Source organism: Ambystoma mexicanum, chromosome 7q (genome assembly GCF_040938575.1).
Source record: "Ambystoma mexicanum isolate Mex_15411 chromosome 7q, UKY_AmexF1_1, whole genome shotgun sequence".
Classification (NCBI taxonomy): Eukaryota; Metazoa; Chordata; class Amphibia; order Caudata; family Ambystomatidae; genus Ambystoma; species Ambystoma mexicanum.
This window is the reverse complement of record NC_090941.1, coordinates 999,175,531-999,191,222: the sequence shown is the minus strand read 5'-3', so window position 1 is coordinate 999,191,222 and position 15,692 is coordinate 999,175,531. Positions and strand designations below refer to the sequence as shown.

The following is a 15,692-nucleotide window of genomic DNA, read 5'->3' as shown; positions in this document are numbered from 1 at the left end:
GACGCAGCATTGTTCTGTTTGCAGCATCTCATATCTGAGTTACTTACACTACAATAAAATTTGCCCTGGGTAGTACACCCTGCTTGGACTTGGGCCACTCTAATTAAAATAACAACATTATTATTATTATGAATGTATTTATTGAAAACAAAACCACAGAAGATTATCATACATATAAAAGTAAATCTGGTGGGATATGTTTTAGATATGCTGAAACCTCCCTTAAGGGACCTGCACCCCCTCAGATCTTTGGGGAGGTCCAGGAGGCTTGTGGGACTCCAGCAGGCTTGCCCACAGTCCTCACTCTCTCTCTCTCGAATCCGGGAGCCAAATTCAAATGGCATGATGATTCAAGGCCCCAATCACCAGATGCTCAAATCTCATTCCAGTCTTAAATTGAATTTCAGATCTCTCAATGAAAAGACTGTAATAAGGACCCCAAACTACAGAGAAAGACTCCTGGCAGCCAATCAGAAGCCTTTCGCGTGCAAATAAACTTTGAGGGTCTATATGAGGCCCTGTCCCCTTCTTGTGCCTTTGTGAGATTTGCTGGGCTCCTAAAGGTTGTTGAACAGGGTAGGGTCATATCTTTGAGAAGGTGTGGAGGTGTTTCTACAGAGGGGTTTGGGGAGTCTTTCTAAGTGATGGAGGGAGGAATGTGTATGTTAACCCCTTTGTGTGCTTTTAGGGGTGGTATCCCTCACATGCTCCCTTTATGTCACTGTTACGAAGTCCCATGCTGAATGCTGACACTATCAGGAAGTCCCATGCTGAATGCTGCCACTGTCACGAAGTCCCATGCGGAATGCTGACAATATCACGAAGTCCCATGCTGAATGCTGCCACTGTCACAAAGTTCCATGCTGAATGCTGTCACTTTCTCGAAGTCCAATGCTGAATGCTGCCACTGTCACGAAGTTCCATGCTGAATGCTGCCACTGCCTCCAAGTTCCATGCCGAATGCTGTCACTGTCACAAATCCCATGCTGAATGCGGCCACTGTCACGAAGTCCCATGCTGAATGCTGCCACTGTCATGAAGTTCCATGCTGAATGCTGCCACTGTCACAAAGTCCCATGCTGAAGGCTGCCACTGTCACAAAGACCCATGCTGAATACTGCCACTGTCAGGAAGTCCCATGCTGAATGCTGCCACTGTCACAAAGTCCCATGCTGAATGCTGCCACTGTCAGGAAGGCCCATGCTGAATTCTACCACTGTCACAAAGTCCAATGCTGAATGCTGCCACTGTCAGGAAGTCCCATGCTGAATGCTACAACTGTCTCGAAGTCCCATGCGGAATGCTGCCACTATCAGGAAGTCCCATGCTGAGTGCTGCCACTGTCTCGAAGTCCCATGCTGAATGCTGCCACTGTCAGGAAGTCCCATGCTGAATGTTGCCACTGTCAGGAAGTACCATGCTGCATGCTGCCACTGTCACGAAGTTCCATGCTGAATGCTGACACTCTCACGAAGTACTATGCTGAATGATGGGTGATGGGACCGATGTGGCATAGGTGCCAGGTCAAACTACCTGATCAATTACCTTGTTCATGGAGGAGGTACATACAAGAGCACTCAGGGACCCCAGGCAGTCCATCAACAGTCCCAGTTTGAAACCTGACACCAGACACACAAAAAACCCAGCGCCCTAATAGATTCAGAAGCCGAATGGGCCATGGTACCCTTGGTCTAGAGGAAAAGGAGGGGAAACTGAAGAGTAAACTGGCAAGAGGTCAGCATGTCCACAGTCCTCTGGTGAGTCTCTAACAGCTTCCTTGGATTACAGGAAGGGGTAAAGTGTAACTTATTGCCCCTATGAGGAAAGGGAATGTGACGCTGAACTCCAGAGATCCATACAGCCCTTCAATTACAGGGGCACCCATGCCTACAAATGTGAGCACCCTTAGACACAGTCAAGACATCCCTGTGGCCCACATTAAGTGGGATGAGAATTTTATTGGTGCATGCCTGGTCGTGTGCTGTCAGAAACTGTAAGTCAAAGACCCTGACAAAGGAACCCCGGCTCTGACATGATGTAGAACTTTTTTGGAACGCAAACCAGAGATGGGGGTTTCATAATACTTCACTGGGTTTCCTAGCAGCAGAATTGCACACAGTGAGATCGCAGCTGAATTCATATACACACACACCATGTACGCAGGTAAACCTGCTGGGCTAGAAAATGGGCCATATATTTTGGAGAGGTGAGGGAGAGAGTTAGGAGATGGCGTTGTGGAGAGCAAGATAGTGCATGTCAGTGCGGCAAAGAGGCTCGATGAGCAAAGAAGGAGTGTGACGTGGTACGGGATAGGACCCTGCCATGGCGAGTGAGGGCCCCTCCCAATCTGGGGCAGGAGGACAAACAGGGCAGACGCTGGAGTCAGCACTGTACCAGAGGCAGGAAGTAATTGTAATTGGTTATTTATCAAGCGTTTAATACCCAACGTTTTCTAAGCGCGGACCCGGGGATCAAACCTGTGCTGCTCCGTGGAAGCAAGACGAGCCCGTTGCCCCTGAGCTATCCTCCCAAAGTGGGTGTTGTGGGGGCCCAGTCCCAGAAACCCTGTCATGTCTCTTCATTGGAAACACTGGTACCACCTTCTGTCACAGGATGCCTCCCCATAACGTGTCTGGCCTCAATGATCTCTTTTGTCTTACAGGACCCCCGTATCAAAAGTCCCAGCAGCGACTAATGAACAAACCAAACAGACAGAGGGAGAGGCCGGGCGCACAACACAGTCTACACAACAATACCGGAAACTAGCAATTCCGAGTTCAGAAAACCAGCTAACAACTCACAGTTACCGAGAGAACCTGAGACGCAAGACCCGCAGCGCATCACAGAGCCAGCAAACTAACCTAACCTGCATGGGGAAAGGGATGAGACGTGTCACCTGTACACCCTGGCCCCTGGGGAAAGAGAAGCCATAGTTTGGAAAGCAGAGTCAGTTGGGCATTAGAAGCAATGGAAGGGGAGCGTGAAAGAGCGGGGAGGAGAACAAAATAAAAAGGAAAGGAGTGGATGTGAGAGTGTGGGTGAGGTCAGAAAGCGTGGAGGTGGACCGCGAGACCAGGCAGAGGCGCGACTGTGGGGATGAGTGCGGAGGAGTTTATGGCAGAATGTGTGCATAGTACAGTTGAGGTGCAATCTGTGAGAGTGAGTGGTACCGGTTTGTGAGTTTGATGCTGTTAGTAAGAGAGAGTGTGGCAGAGTGATTGGAGTGAGAAGGGTGAGTGGGTGTTGTGAGGAAAGAGGTGAGGGGTGAGAAGAGAGATGAGGAGAGTGGTGAGGGATGAGGAGAGAGGCGAGGAGAGAAGAGGGGCGAGGGTGAGGAGAGAGGTGAGGGCAGGGGCAAGGAGAGGGTGAGCAAACAGAAGAAGAGAGAGTGGGGGGAGGATGGCCAGAGGGAACCAGGAGAGAGTAGTAAAATCAGGGAAAAGAGAGAAAGGGAGCGACTGAAAGAGAGAAAGAACCAAAAGGTCTGACATTGGCACAAAAAAGAACACAGTATCATCCCCGTCGTCCTGTTCAGGATGATGGTTATCCAATCACAGCTCATGATGGTAGGGATGAGGCAGATGTCACATATCTTCCGGCCACCTGCATGTTCAGGATGATGGTTATCCAATCACAGCTCATGATGGTAGGGATGATGCAGATGTCACATATCCTCCGGCCACCTGCATGTTCAGGATGATGGTTATCCAATCACAGCTCATGATGATAGGGATGATGCAGATGTCACATATCCTCCGGCCACCTGCATGTTCTAGATGATGGTTATCAAATCACAGCTCATAATAGGTCTGATGCAGATGTCACATATCCTCCGGCCACCTGCATGTTCAGGATGATGGTTATCCAATCACAGCTCATGATGGTAGGGATGATGCAGATGTCACATATCCTCCGGCCACCAGCATGTTCAGGAAGATGGTTATCCAATCACAGCTCATGATGATAGGGATGATGCAGATGTCACATATCCTCCGGCCACCTGCATGTTCAGGATGATGGTTATCCAATCACAGCTCATGATAATAGGTCTGATGCAGATGTCACATATCCTCCGGCCACCTGCATGTTCAGGATGATGGTTATCCAATCACAGCTCATGATGGGAGGGATGATGCAGATGTCACATATCCTCCTGCCACCTGCATGTTCAGGATGATGATTATCCAATAACAGCTCATGATGATAGGGATGATGCAGATGTCACATATCCTCCGGCCACCTGCATGTTCAGGATGATGGTTATCCAATCACAGCTCATGATGATAGGGATGATGCAGATGTCACATATCCTCCGGCCACCTGCATGTTCAGGATGATGGTTATCAAATCACAGCTCATGATGATAGGGATGATGCAGATGTCACATATCCTCCGGCCACCTGCATGTTCAGGATGATGGTTATCAAATCACAGCTCATGATGATAGGGATAATGCAGATGTCACATATCCGCCGGCCACCTGCATGTTCAGGATGATGGTTATCCAATCACAGCTCATGATGATAGGGATGATGCAGATGTCACATATCATCCGGCCACCTGCATGTTCAGGATGATGGTTATCCAATCACAGCTCATGATAATAAGTCTGGTGCAGATGTCACATATCCTCCGGCCACCTGCATGTTCACGATGATGGTTATCCAATCACAGCTCATGAAGGTAGGGATGATGCAGATATCACATATCCTCCAGCCACCTGCATGTTCAGGATGATGGTTATCCAATCACAGCTCATGATGGTAGGGATGATGCAGATATCACATATCCTCCAGCCACCTGCATGTTCAGGATGGTGGTTATCCAATCACAGCTCATGATGGTAGGGATGATGCAGATGTCACATATCCTCCAGCCACCTGCATGTTCAGGATGGTGGTTATCCAATCACAGCTCATGATGATAGGGATGATGCAGATGTCACATATCCTCCGGCCACCTGCATGTTCAGGATGGTGGTTATCCAATCACAGCTCATGATGATAGGGCGGATGCAGATGTCACATATCCTCCGGCCACCTGCATGTTCAGGATGATGGTTATCCAATCACAGCTCATGATGATAGGGATGATGCAGATGTTGCATATCATCCGGCCACCTGCATGTTCAGGATGATGGTTATCAAATCACAGCTCATGATGATAGATCTGATGCAGATGTCGCATATCCTCCGGCCACCTGCATGTTCAGGATGATGGTTATCCATTCACAGCTCATGATGATAGGGCTGATGCAGATGTCACATATCCTCCGGCCACCTGCATGTTCAGGATGATGGTTATCCAATCACAGCTCATGATGATAGGGATGATGCAGATGTCACATATCATCCGGCCACCTGCATGTTCAGGATGATGATTATCAAATCACAGCTCATGATAATAGGTCTGATGCAGATGTCACATATCCTCCGACCACCTGCATGTTCAGGATGATGGTTATCCAATCACAGCTCATGATGGTAGGGATGATGCAGATATCACATATCCTCCGGCCACCTGCATGTTCAGGATGATGGTTATCCAATCACAGCTCATGATGATAGGGATGATGCAGATGTCACATATCCTCCGGCCACTTGCATGTTAAGGATGATGGTTATCCAATCACAGCTCATGATAATAGAGATAATGCAGATGTCACATATCCTCCGGACACCTGCATGTTCAGGATGATGGTTATCAAATCGCAGCTCATGATGATAGGTCTGATGCAGATGTCACATATATTCCGGCCACCTGCATGTTCAGGATGATGGTCATCCAATCACAGCTCATGATGGAAGGGATGATGCAGATGTCACACATCCTCCTGCCACCTGCATGTTCAGGATGATGGTTATCCAATCACAGCTCATGATGATACGGATGATGCAGATGTCACACATCCTCCGGCCACCTGCATGTTCAGGATGATGGTTATCCAATCACAGCTCATGATGATAGGGATGATGCAGATGTCACACATCCTCCGGCCACCTGCATGTTCAAGATGATGGTTATCCAATCACAGCTCATGATGATAGGGATGATGCAGATGTCACATATCCTCTGGCCACCTGCATGTTCAGGATGATGGTAATCCAATCACAGCTCATGATGATAGGGCTGATGCAGATGTCACATATCCTCCGGCCACCTGCATGTTCAGGATGATGGTTATCAAATCACAGCTCATGATGAGAGGGATGATGCAGATGTCAAATATCCTCCGGCCACCTGCATGTTCAGGATGATGGTTATCAAATCACAGCTCATGATGAGAGGGATGATGCAGGTGTCACATATACTCCGGCCACCTGCATGTTCAGGATGATGGTTATCAAATCACAGCTCATGATGGTAGGGCTGATGCAGATGTCACCTATCCTCCGGCCACCTGCATGTTCAGGATGATGGTTATCCAATCACAGCTCATGATGGTAGGGATGATGCAGATGTCACATATCCTCCTGCCACCTGCATGTTCAGGATGATGGTTATCCAATCACAGCTCATGATGATACGGATGATGCAGATGTCACATATCCTCCGGCCACCTGCATGTTCAGGATGATGGTTATCAAATCACAGCTCATGATGAGAGGGATGATGCAGATGTCACATATCCTCCGGTCACCTGCATGTTCAGGATGATGGTTATCAAATCACAGCTCATGATGAGAGGGATGATGCAGGTGTCACATATGCTCCGGCCACCTGCTGGTGCTGCAGGGATAGGGACAGAGGGTGGGCAGAGGCAATGATAATGGTTGCAGAGATGGTGACAGTAGAGCATTTGATGGTGACAGCAGCAGTTGAGGTAGGGTCAGTGCGGCGTGTTGAGACTGGCCTTGCATGCGTGCATGCTTTTGGACCAGATTTCACTAGATATTCTGGGTCTTTTAGGCTTCCTTACCTTTAATTTGTCTGGCATTAAATGTCCCAGGATATTATGGGTGACCATGCATAGTGTTGTGTCGGACAAAACTACTATGTGGTTCATCAGATGGCATGTGGACATAAACACACTTTGGTGCAGTCTCTGTTCTAGTGGAGATACGACATCTTCAAAATGTAATCACCACTACCTGCCTTGGTCTCAATCCCCGTAATGCATGTCATATCCAATACAGTCAAAGCCCTCTCCTGCAATGGAGGAAGAGCTTGTGGTGACACTGTACCCCGACAGTGGCTATGGACTTGGTCTGCTGTTCATCACTAAAGCCCAGACATGCTGCTTAAAATCCTTTGCCAGCTTCTTAACCTCATCAATGGTACAGGGGTGGTTGGAAAAGACAGAATTCTGTCCAAGATGGCTTTCCAGAGTTGGTGCTTTTCTGAGCTGTGATTGGGTAAGAGGTTTCCAACACCAGAAGAGCCTCCTCAGCCCGTACTTCCAGCTTTTTATTGGAAAATACAAAATGCTCCCTGGTTGCCACACCCACCAGCAACTCCTCCAGTAGGTCTTGGGCTGTATTGTCCACTCCTTTTCCATGCATGGCTGCTCCAAAGGTAAACTTCAAAATGGCCTCTGATTGCCAAATGGCTACAGCACCACTTCTTGCTCCGTGCACACAGGCGGCAGCATAATTTTCACATACCGTAATGTTCTTTTCCATGATCACAGGCACTCCTTTTGCATCTCCTGCACCCAGAAATCAACATTACTGCACAACCAGCATTTTGTACCATAATCAGATGGAGGCATGCTGACCTCCAAATCCACAAGCGGTAATGGCCCTTACGGCACCCAGAAATTCCTGACAAAATCCTCCTAACCCATAATGAGGGTCTATGGGCTGTTGCTCCTTCCCTTTCTGTGAAAAATTGCACACATCACAATGCAAGGTTAGCAGATAATAGGGGGCCATCAGGAGGCTGAGGCTGCGGGGGTGCACTTGGCACAAGGAGGGAGTGACCTTGCCACCCCCCTGCTCCTCCCCTGGCCCCACCATTGAAGCAAGACACAAACCAAGTCAGGCCAACCATAAGTGGGCCGTGGGCATAGGACCCATTTTGAGGTGCAGCAAAGCCCAGTTGTAACTTTCAGAAAGTAAACTGTTGTTTCACTACCTTCTCTACCTTTTTCCAGAGGGGAACCTCTCCAAGGGGCCTTGCCATCAAAAACCTCCAAGCACAGGCTTTGCTTAATAGCATATCCCTGCTGCCGCCCTAGGGATTCCTGTCAACTGGTAGTTGAACTGCAAAGTTATGGTCACTAGTCCACATGTCCCTAAGGAAAGGGACATTTTCCCCCACTCTGGGCTAGTGACATTCAGACTGCAACAACATCCTGGTTGCACCATTGTTCTAGTAGTGCTGGAAAAGTAATGCAGATTGGACATTTCCCAGCAGGGATTTATTAATCCCTCCAGCCATTTAAAACCTGATCTTTACACAAATGAGAATAACACGAGGTTAAAAGGGGTTTATAGTGATATAATCGAAAAAAAAAGGTTGAAAGTCAAAATGTCGAAAAAAAAGGTCGAAAAAAAAGTCACATTTTTTTTATGACGTTTTTTTTTCGAAATGGGGGGTTCCCCCCCAACCCCCCCTTTTTTTTTTTTTTTTTGTTTTACCCATTTTTTTTTATTCCCGGACCGCAAAATAGATATATAATTAAAAAAAGAGGAATCCAACTTTTTTTTCCGACATTTATTTTTCGACATTTTTGTCTTTCGACTTTTTTTTTCGATATTTTGACTGCACACCGTTAAAAGTCAACATTGCTTCCCAGTAATCCATGAGCAGGCATGCACTGTCATGTGATCTGTAATTTGTGATATTTGTAGCCACACACAAATACTTTGATGACACTGGGTTGGCTCATTGGAGGGTAGAAGGTCTGGGGAGTAGAGGGGGATATTTCTGGCTCATGGCCTAGGGATAAGGATAGCTTATTAATTGGAAGAAAGCAGATCTTGGACTTCTCACCACTCACTCCCATTTTTAGTTCATCTGCTGATGACCAGCCACAGCCAAGGTTGGTGAGCAAGGTATCGACCAATGAAAACTCTTATTTTCGTAAGGCCTAGGACATGTGGCAGTAACCAATAGTCAACTTTAAAGATGACATGTATTCTCTCTTATCAATCCGGAGGTGGACCCAGGTGGAGCTATCAGATAAACTAAAGCCAATGGAAGGACCAACCCATATATTTTCTATATGTAGACAATCCCCTTAACCAATCCACGTCACCCCGTAGGTTTTTGTAACCAAGATTGTAATGCAACATCAATGGTGACATATTTGTTGGTTTTAAGCTATTGTTATGCTTGAGAAAAGCGAGAGCACACAACTATTTTGTTAGTATGTTGTCCCGCCTTTATGTGGATTGTTAATAAAGCGGGCCTCTGCCATTTACTCTGACTATTTCCGTTATTGGGTGCAGGACTTCCCAGCCTATCTGTTCTGCCCAGACTCGGGCGTTCCAGTCTACCCTTACACACGTTGCTTCAATCAGTGTCTTCCATTGCTTTATCCATTCCTTCATACTCTCTGGCTATGGCAGGTTTCTCTTTGGTATCACTGGTGTCCACACCCTTGCCTGGTGACAGACAGAGGATAATCTAAACCCTGGTCACCATCCTTGTTTCAGTTTGACTGGGAGACTGGGAATTTCTAATGTCCCGCTCCTCTACATTGTGTGTTGTCTCTCTTCTAAGTCCATGACTTGGAGGGATTTGCTCTTCTTCCACCCAGGCAAAGTGGGCTGAGCCGCCTCCTACCTAATGTCCTCTATCACTTATCAGAATGTCCTCATCTTGTGCTACTTCTGAATTCGGGATTTGTACGCGCATTACTGTGCATTTATTTACTGCCTCTTCATGGAAAAATATAGAGTCATTCTCTATGGCTGACTGCTCCCTCATTATAAAAATCCCTTATTACTGTCATTTACATCATCAATAATAATGGAAGTGTTAAACTGAAGGGCATTTCAATATTACACTTAGTAACATAAAGAGATATTTTGTTGTTTAGGAGTAACCATTAATTGATTACGAGTGTACGGAGGAGACTTACAACACAACACTTTACTTTTCCCTTGTGGACATATTAGCATTCCACTTTCACGTACAAATTTAACTACACTCCTGCGTTTTGACACATTGGATTTAACTTCTTTATGGGTAAATATATTTAGACATCTTTATCATGAAAATACGTGCATCGTGTTGGTCTGTTTACTTTTATGATGTCATACGCATCAACACGCAATGACATCAGCACGCAACTCATGCACGTCTTGGTATTAGGCAGCCATTTTGCAGTGGTCCGTGATGCTTATCCAGCACTCAGGAACCGCAGATTATGAGGACCTGATTTAGGAGACTTTACATCTCATGTAGATTAGTACCGGCCCCATTTGGCTAGTGTGGAATTGCATAATATTCACATATTCACATAGTCACATATTAGCCGCAAGCATGTTTCATGGCTAGTCGCATACTACTACCACACTTTTTGATTGCCTAATTGGTTTCACTTCACATAAGCAACGATTGAATAAAAGGTGCAACAGGCTATTTGGAACACTTGGGAGTGGGGGTTTGTGGCTGCACTCAATACGATATTGGACATGATTGTATCAGAGTGCTTGCATTTAAGACTGTGGGACACACATTACAGCATTACTCACATGTTAATATATAGGGTACGCCTTGATAACATAATTGCATGGCAATCTGTATTGTGAACCCATGTCTCAATTAGATCCATCCAAGCTGACGTAAACATCTTTTTTTCTCTTTTCTGTTTACTTGTCTGTTTTGATGTCTGTCTATATCCCTACAATTTGATATAATTTGATATACGTTGGAACATGATCATATGTTACTGTTTATATATGTCATGATGGAATTTTTTCTGGATTGATATGTTTTTATACGGATGAATATCTGTAATGTGTTTATCTAGAGATGTAATGTAAGATAATTGTAGGAATTCAAAGCCCATTGTTTGCCTTCACAAAGACTGTTTGGGTCGAAACACGTGTCGGCAGGGACTGTCAGGAAATTGAATTAAGGATGTGTTTGATGTGGTATTTTTTCGTTATGTTTATTTTCTGTTCAATGTGAGGGTTCTGGTGATTTATTTGTTGGTTTAAAATGTCTTCTAATGCAAAGCAAGGTGTATAAGCACAATCTCTCTGGTCTAATCCTTCTTAAACTATGCCCTTTTACCACTCTGGTACTGGGATGAGGAAGATGTCTACTGAAAACTGTGAAGGTCAGGCAGGTCCCTTTGATTGTGGTCAGGCAGGACTAATTGGCCAGCCTCACCTTCAGCCTGTCAAGGGGCTGCAGGTTTATAAAAGGAGACCTGCCCAGTGAAAAAGAGAGCAACAAGAGAAGCAGCCAGGAGCCCGGTGTAAGCAGCTGGATCAGAACGCCAAGATGCTGAGAACTAAGGAGAGAGGCGTTCCATTGAAGCATGCTGTGGTAGCTGGGATTCCCTGAAGCTGGCTGAACACGAAGAAGGGAGCCATGTGGGGAGGCTGCCCCTTTCCTTGTTGCTTGAAGTGCTTGTTCCCCTGTGTGAGAGGACCAACACAGGGGTAGCTGAAGGGCATGAGCCGGAGCCCAGACACTAAAAGTAGAAGGCCTTATGATCCGTGCTGCAAAAAGAACTGTGAACGTGACGAGTGAGTTCCTAATGAATGGGAAGCTCTGTGTGCAAGTGTGTAAACTTTATTATGCACTGAATACTTTGTATCGGAGTGGTTGCATCCCTTGAATGAGCACGTTTTCAAAAGTCTATGATCCTTCATTTTATTAGCTAAGAGCTGAGGCTACTTTGTATCACAGAGGCTGTGTGTGTCAACAAACACATTTTCCAAGGTCTCCAAACACTGGGCCATTCAATTGTGAATAAACACATATTCAACAACAGAGAAGTATAAATGAGTAACAAGCAAACTTAACAATGATTGAATACCGAACTTTGCAATTGTAATTGTTTATTTGCAGAGCACTTATACACAAGTGAAGCGCTTCAAAGCAAAGTAAATCAATTCAAGTGAAACAAATGCTTATTCAACAACAGAAAAAGTGCAAATGAGTTATAAGCAGACTTAACAATTATTGAATACCGAACTGAATCAAAACATTGTCAACTATTAGAATTAAAACATTTGAACCCAGAAAAGGAACAGAGCCACAAATCCAAGCAAACCATTGTATGTTAAAATGCTGAGATTAATACAACTTTAAAGGATAAGCAAACCACAGCATGTTAAGCTCTAAATTGAATGTGACTTTAAGCAACATACAAATAAAGGGTGCTGAAGCTACAATTGCAGTGGAACTTTAATTTACAAGGAATATTGATGTCCACTTGTGTGAAAACTACAAACTAAAGGAACTGCTGTTTGAAAACTTGAAGTTTGTAACTTTACATTTAGAAAACAAAGATGCTTTGCTTTTTGAACAGTGTTACTTAAATCTTGGGGAAGGAAACCCCGAGTCCTGACTTGGGGAAGGGAACCCTGGGTCCAGATTTAGACTGTTAGATCTCAAGTCCAATGAAGGTAATGTTGAGAGCTTTTTGTGCAACTGCTTTACACTTGGGGAAGGGAGCTGAAAGAAAGCTGCAAGAAGCTCAGAACTGTGTGTCAAACACTGTTCTCTTTTTTTGGTTGCTGGCATCGCCATTATTTTGTACAGATTTAGTTGTGAGGGCAAGTATAGGTTTTTGGACACAGACAGATTCTTCAGTTGAACTCTTTTGACTCAGACTTTCCTTAGTTTTCTTAAGGTAGGGATATCCCACCTTAGCATAGGGCAAGTTAGGCATTTTTGCATCCTGACATTTAAGTTAATAAAACTGCTTATTTTGAACTTTGAATCTGCTGTCTGTGTCTTGCTTCATGCTGCCTTCACAGGCGCCATTTATTGCACCCATGTGGCCCTCTTTCCCTTGCAGCCAGAGAGCACTTGTACAGCACCAGGACACTGGCATTCCTTGCATGTACGGATCATATGCACTGCCAGCAACATAACCATGAATGTGAACTCTAACTATTATGGAGCAACCACGACAGCTACATCTGTTGGTGCTATGCAATAGCACAACAGTTAGAGGCAGCATAGTACGCTGATATGTTGTTGCCACTTGATCGGGCCACTGGCCAGTGAGCGTGCATAGCATGCAAGTGTCCTCAGACGGGTTCTGGCAATACATGATTACAAAGCACTTCCTGTCATCATATCTCAGAGGTGCAACATCTTGCAATATTTATGATCAGAGCAATGAGAGAGTGTGAGGAAGTAGAGTGCTTTCCATTTGACTGTCTAGCTATCCCGCACACAGATTTTACATAATTATGTGAATTAAATGGATAATCCTACTTTACATCAACACATAGACAACGCTCAACGGCATTCCTGAATGACATGCCACACTACCACATGGGGCATTTCAATTATATTCCCCTGCCCCATGGGCTGGGATCCATGCTGCAACGTAGTCTCACCACACAGGTCAAGTTAGACATGATGCATTGTTGTCTTGTTCTCTGACCTATTATGCACATAGGCAGAAAGAGAATGAACCATAAAGAAATTGTCTGAAATATTTTATTGTGCTTGTTTTGTTTAGGGTAGTAAATTCTAAACCTTCCAGCCATCACCTCTTTGTTTTGCTTTGTCACCCAGAGTGGGATTGGCAAGCTCCTACGTGGTTCCTGTGCCTGCTGGGCCTAGAGACCCAAGCTACTCCTCACTGATGAGGCCAAACAAGGCTGAAATATGTTTGGGGATGCTTGTGGTCTCGTGCAGTAGGGATTTGACCTAGCAGTTTGGGCGGGACTACCCCTTTGGTGTGGGGCCACGCCTGATTTACATATGGTCTTCTCCCTTCTTTAATGGCTTGGCAGGTAAAGAACAATGGTCTGGAGGGTTGCCCAGAGCAATGCCAGTGGTTCAGATTCATTCTAAACCTTCCAGCCATCACCTCTTTGTTTTTGCTTACTCTTGGAGGAGGACATTTTTCAAGGCTTTTCTAAATTAAAGATGGTTGTCAATCATTCAGATAGAAATAAGAGTAGAGATTCACAGGAGTGAGAGTTATGTCAGGAAGCGCTTGCACCGGTTTGAGAGAACACTTTCGGATCTTTGGAGTACAAGCAGCACGACGGAACATATTTGATAAATTTGTTCCAGAAAAATAATGTAGTTTCCAATATAGTGGTATTTGGCTCGGAACGATGTACCTGGAAGTCTCTAATTTGGTTGCTGCACTCAATTAGAAAAGGCAAAAGGAGTACACCACACATTAGGCACTTGTGTATTTCAATGTGCTCCCTGGTCACCCCTCACCTTTGCAGACTGGGCAGCAGGAATCTGGAACAGACACAGGGGAGGCGCACACTAGCTCTGGGCAGGTCACCAAACCACAGTAAATCTGTCCATCCTAGGAGACACAAAATAGAGGAAGGACATGGTTAGAGGTCTGTGATGCACAGCTGAAAATGAACTCTTCTAATTGCTGGAAAGTGGTGCAGTGCCAAAGCTGAGAATCCCACAAAATAGTCACAACATTTTAGCAAGAGAGTAAACTTGGCTGTATGTATGGATTACTCATATGATTATACAATGTACTCATCGCTCTACTTGTGACATCAGAATAGCTATTCTAAAACAACGGAAGGTTGGAACATCATGTACATTTGTTGAATCGTATACTTTTTATTACTGACGATATAGACTGAATGCAAAGTGTTCCTATTTCTTCATTTCCAGCTTTCAAATATTTCTTTTTAAATTAGATGAGTACAGTTCATTTACGACACCCTTCGGCTTGCAGCGATTTTATGCTTGCAACCCAAAATGCAATATATGACATTTTCAATTGTGCTGCACAATTTCAAAAAAGGTGCTAAAAGATGTAGAGCTGTACATTTTGTCTACTTGTTTGTGAACTTCCTAAAAAGAGGTTCACAGCCCACTCAAAATTTCCCCCGAGAAACAATTACGTTCTAGTGACTAATTCAAATTTGATACCATTACTAACTTTGACCCACCTGGACCCTGAATGCTGTGAGTTCTGACACCTCTTGTGTTGTTTTTGTCTTATCTGGTTTTTGTTTGTGTGCACTGAGGCCTGAGGACGAGTGGTGCGTTATAAGAAATACAAATCAAAACATTTAAATAAACAAAAAATTGTGTGTTTGAGAACCATTATGACTGCTCTTAAATCTCGAAGGCAGTTCGACGAGGCAGAGAGATTCAAGGTAATTGGAGGCGCAAAGATGGAAGTTCAAGGTACTTTGGGGCCCACACCCTATAAGATAGCTCAGTGGGTTAACAGACATTCTGCAGACATCTATGTGCAAAGCACAGATCATAGATTCAAATGTGGGCAGCTTTAGATTCTGTCTTTCACCATACAGTTGATCACAACATCACATATTTACATGGCTCTTCAGGCCGATTTCCACCTATTTGTAAGCTCTGTAATTGTCGGTATTAGTGGTGCCAAGTTTATCCACCCTAGAGGGCTGGGGGATTGAGTCAGCTCATCCAGTGCACCTGTTACAGTAGAAAAAAGTCTGGAAGCCCCTCTACCGAGAACACACATGGCCAAATACCCTGTGCTATGGGAAGGTGCCCACACAGGAGGGTCTACAACCACATTTTAGCTCACTGTACCTTTCACAGAGGAGAAATATCCATTAGCATTTCAA

General features: G+C 45.0%; 1 protein-coding gene across 1 annotated transcript in view; it reads right to left on the bottom strand.

Moving 5' to 3' along the window:
* The window catches only part of CHRDL2 (chordin like 2), a 719,513-nt gene that overhangs the window by 180,966 nt on the left and 522,855 nt on the right, over nucleotides 1-15,692 (bottom strand). Inside the window, exon 5 of the mRNA XM_069640163.1 lies at nucleotides 14,326-14,419. Coding sequence (XP_069496264.1) covers nucleotides 14,326-14,419 — 94 coding nt within the window. The remainder of the gene's footprint in view (nucleotides 1-14,325; nucleotides 14,420-15,692) is intronic.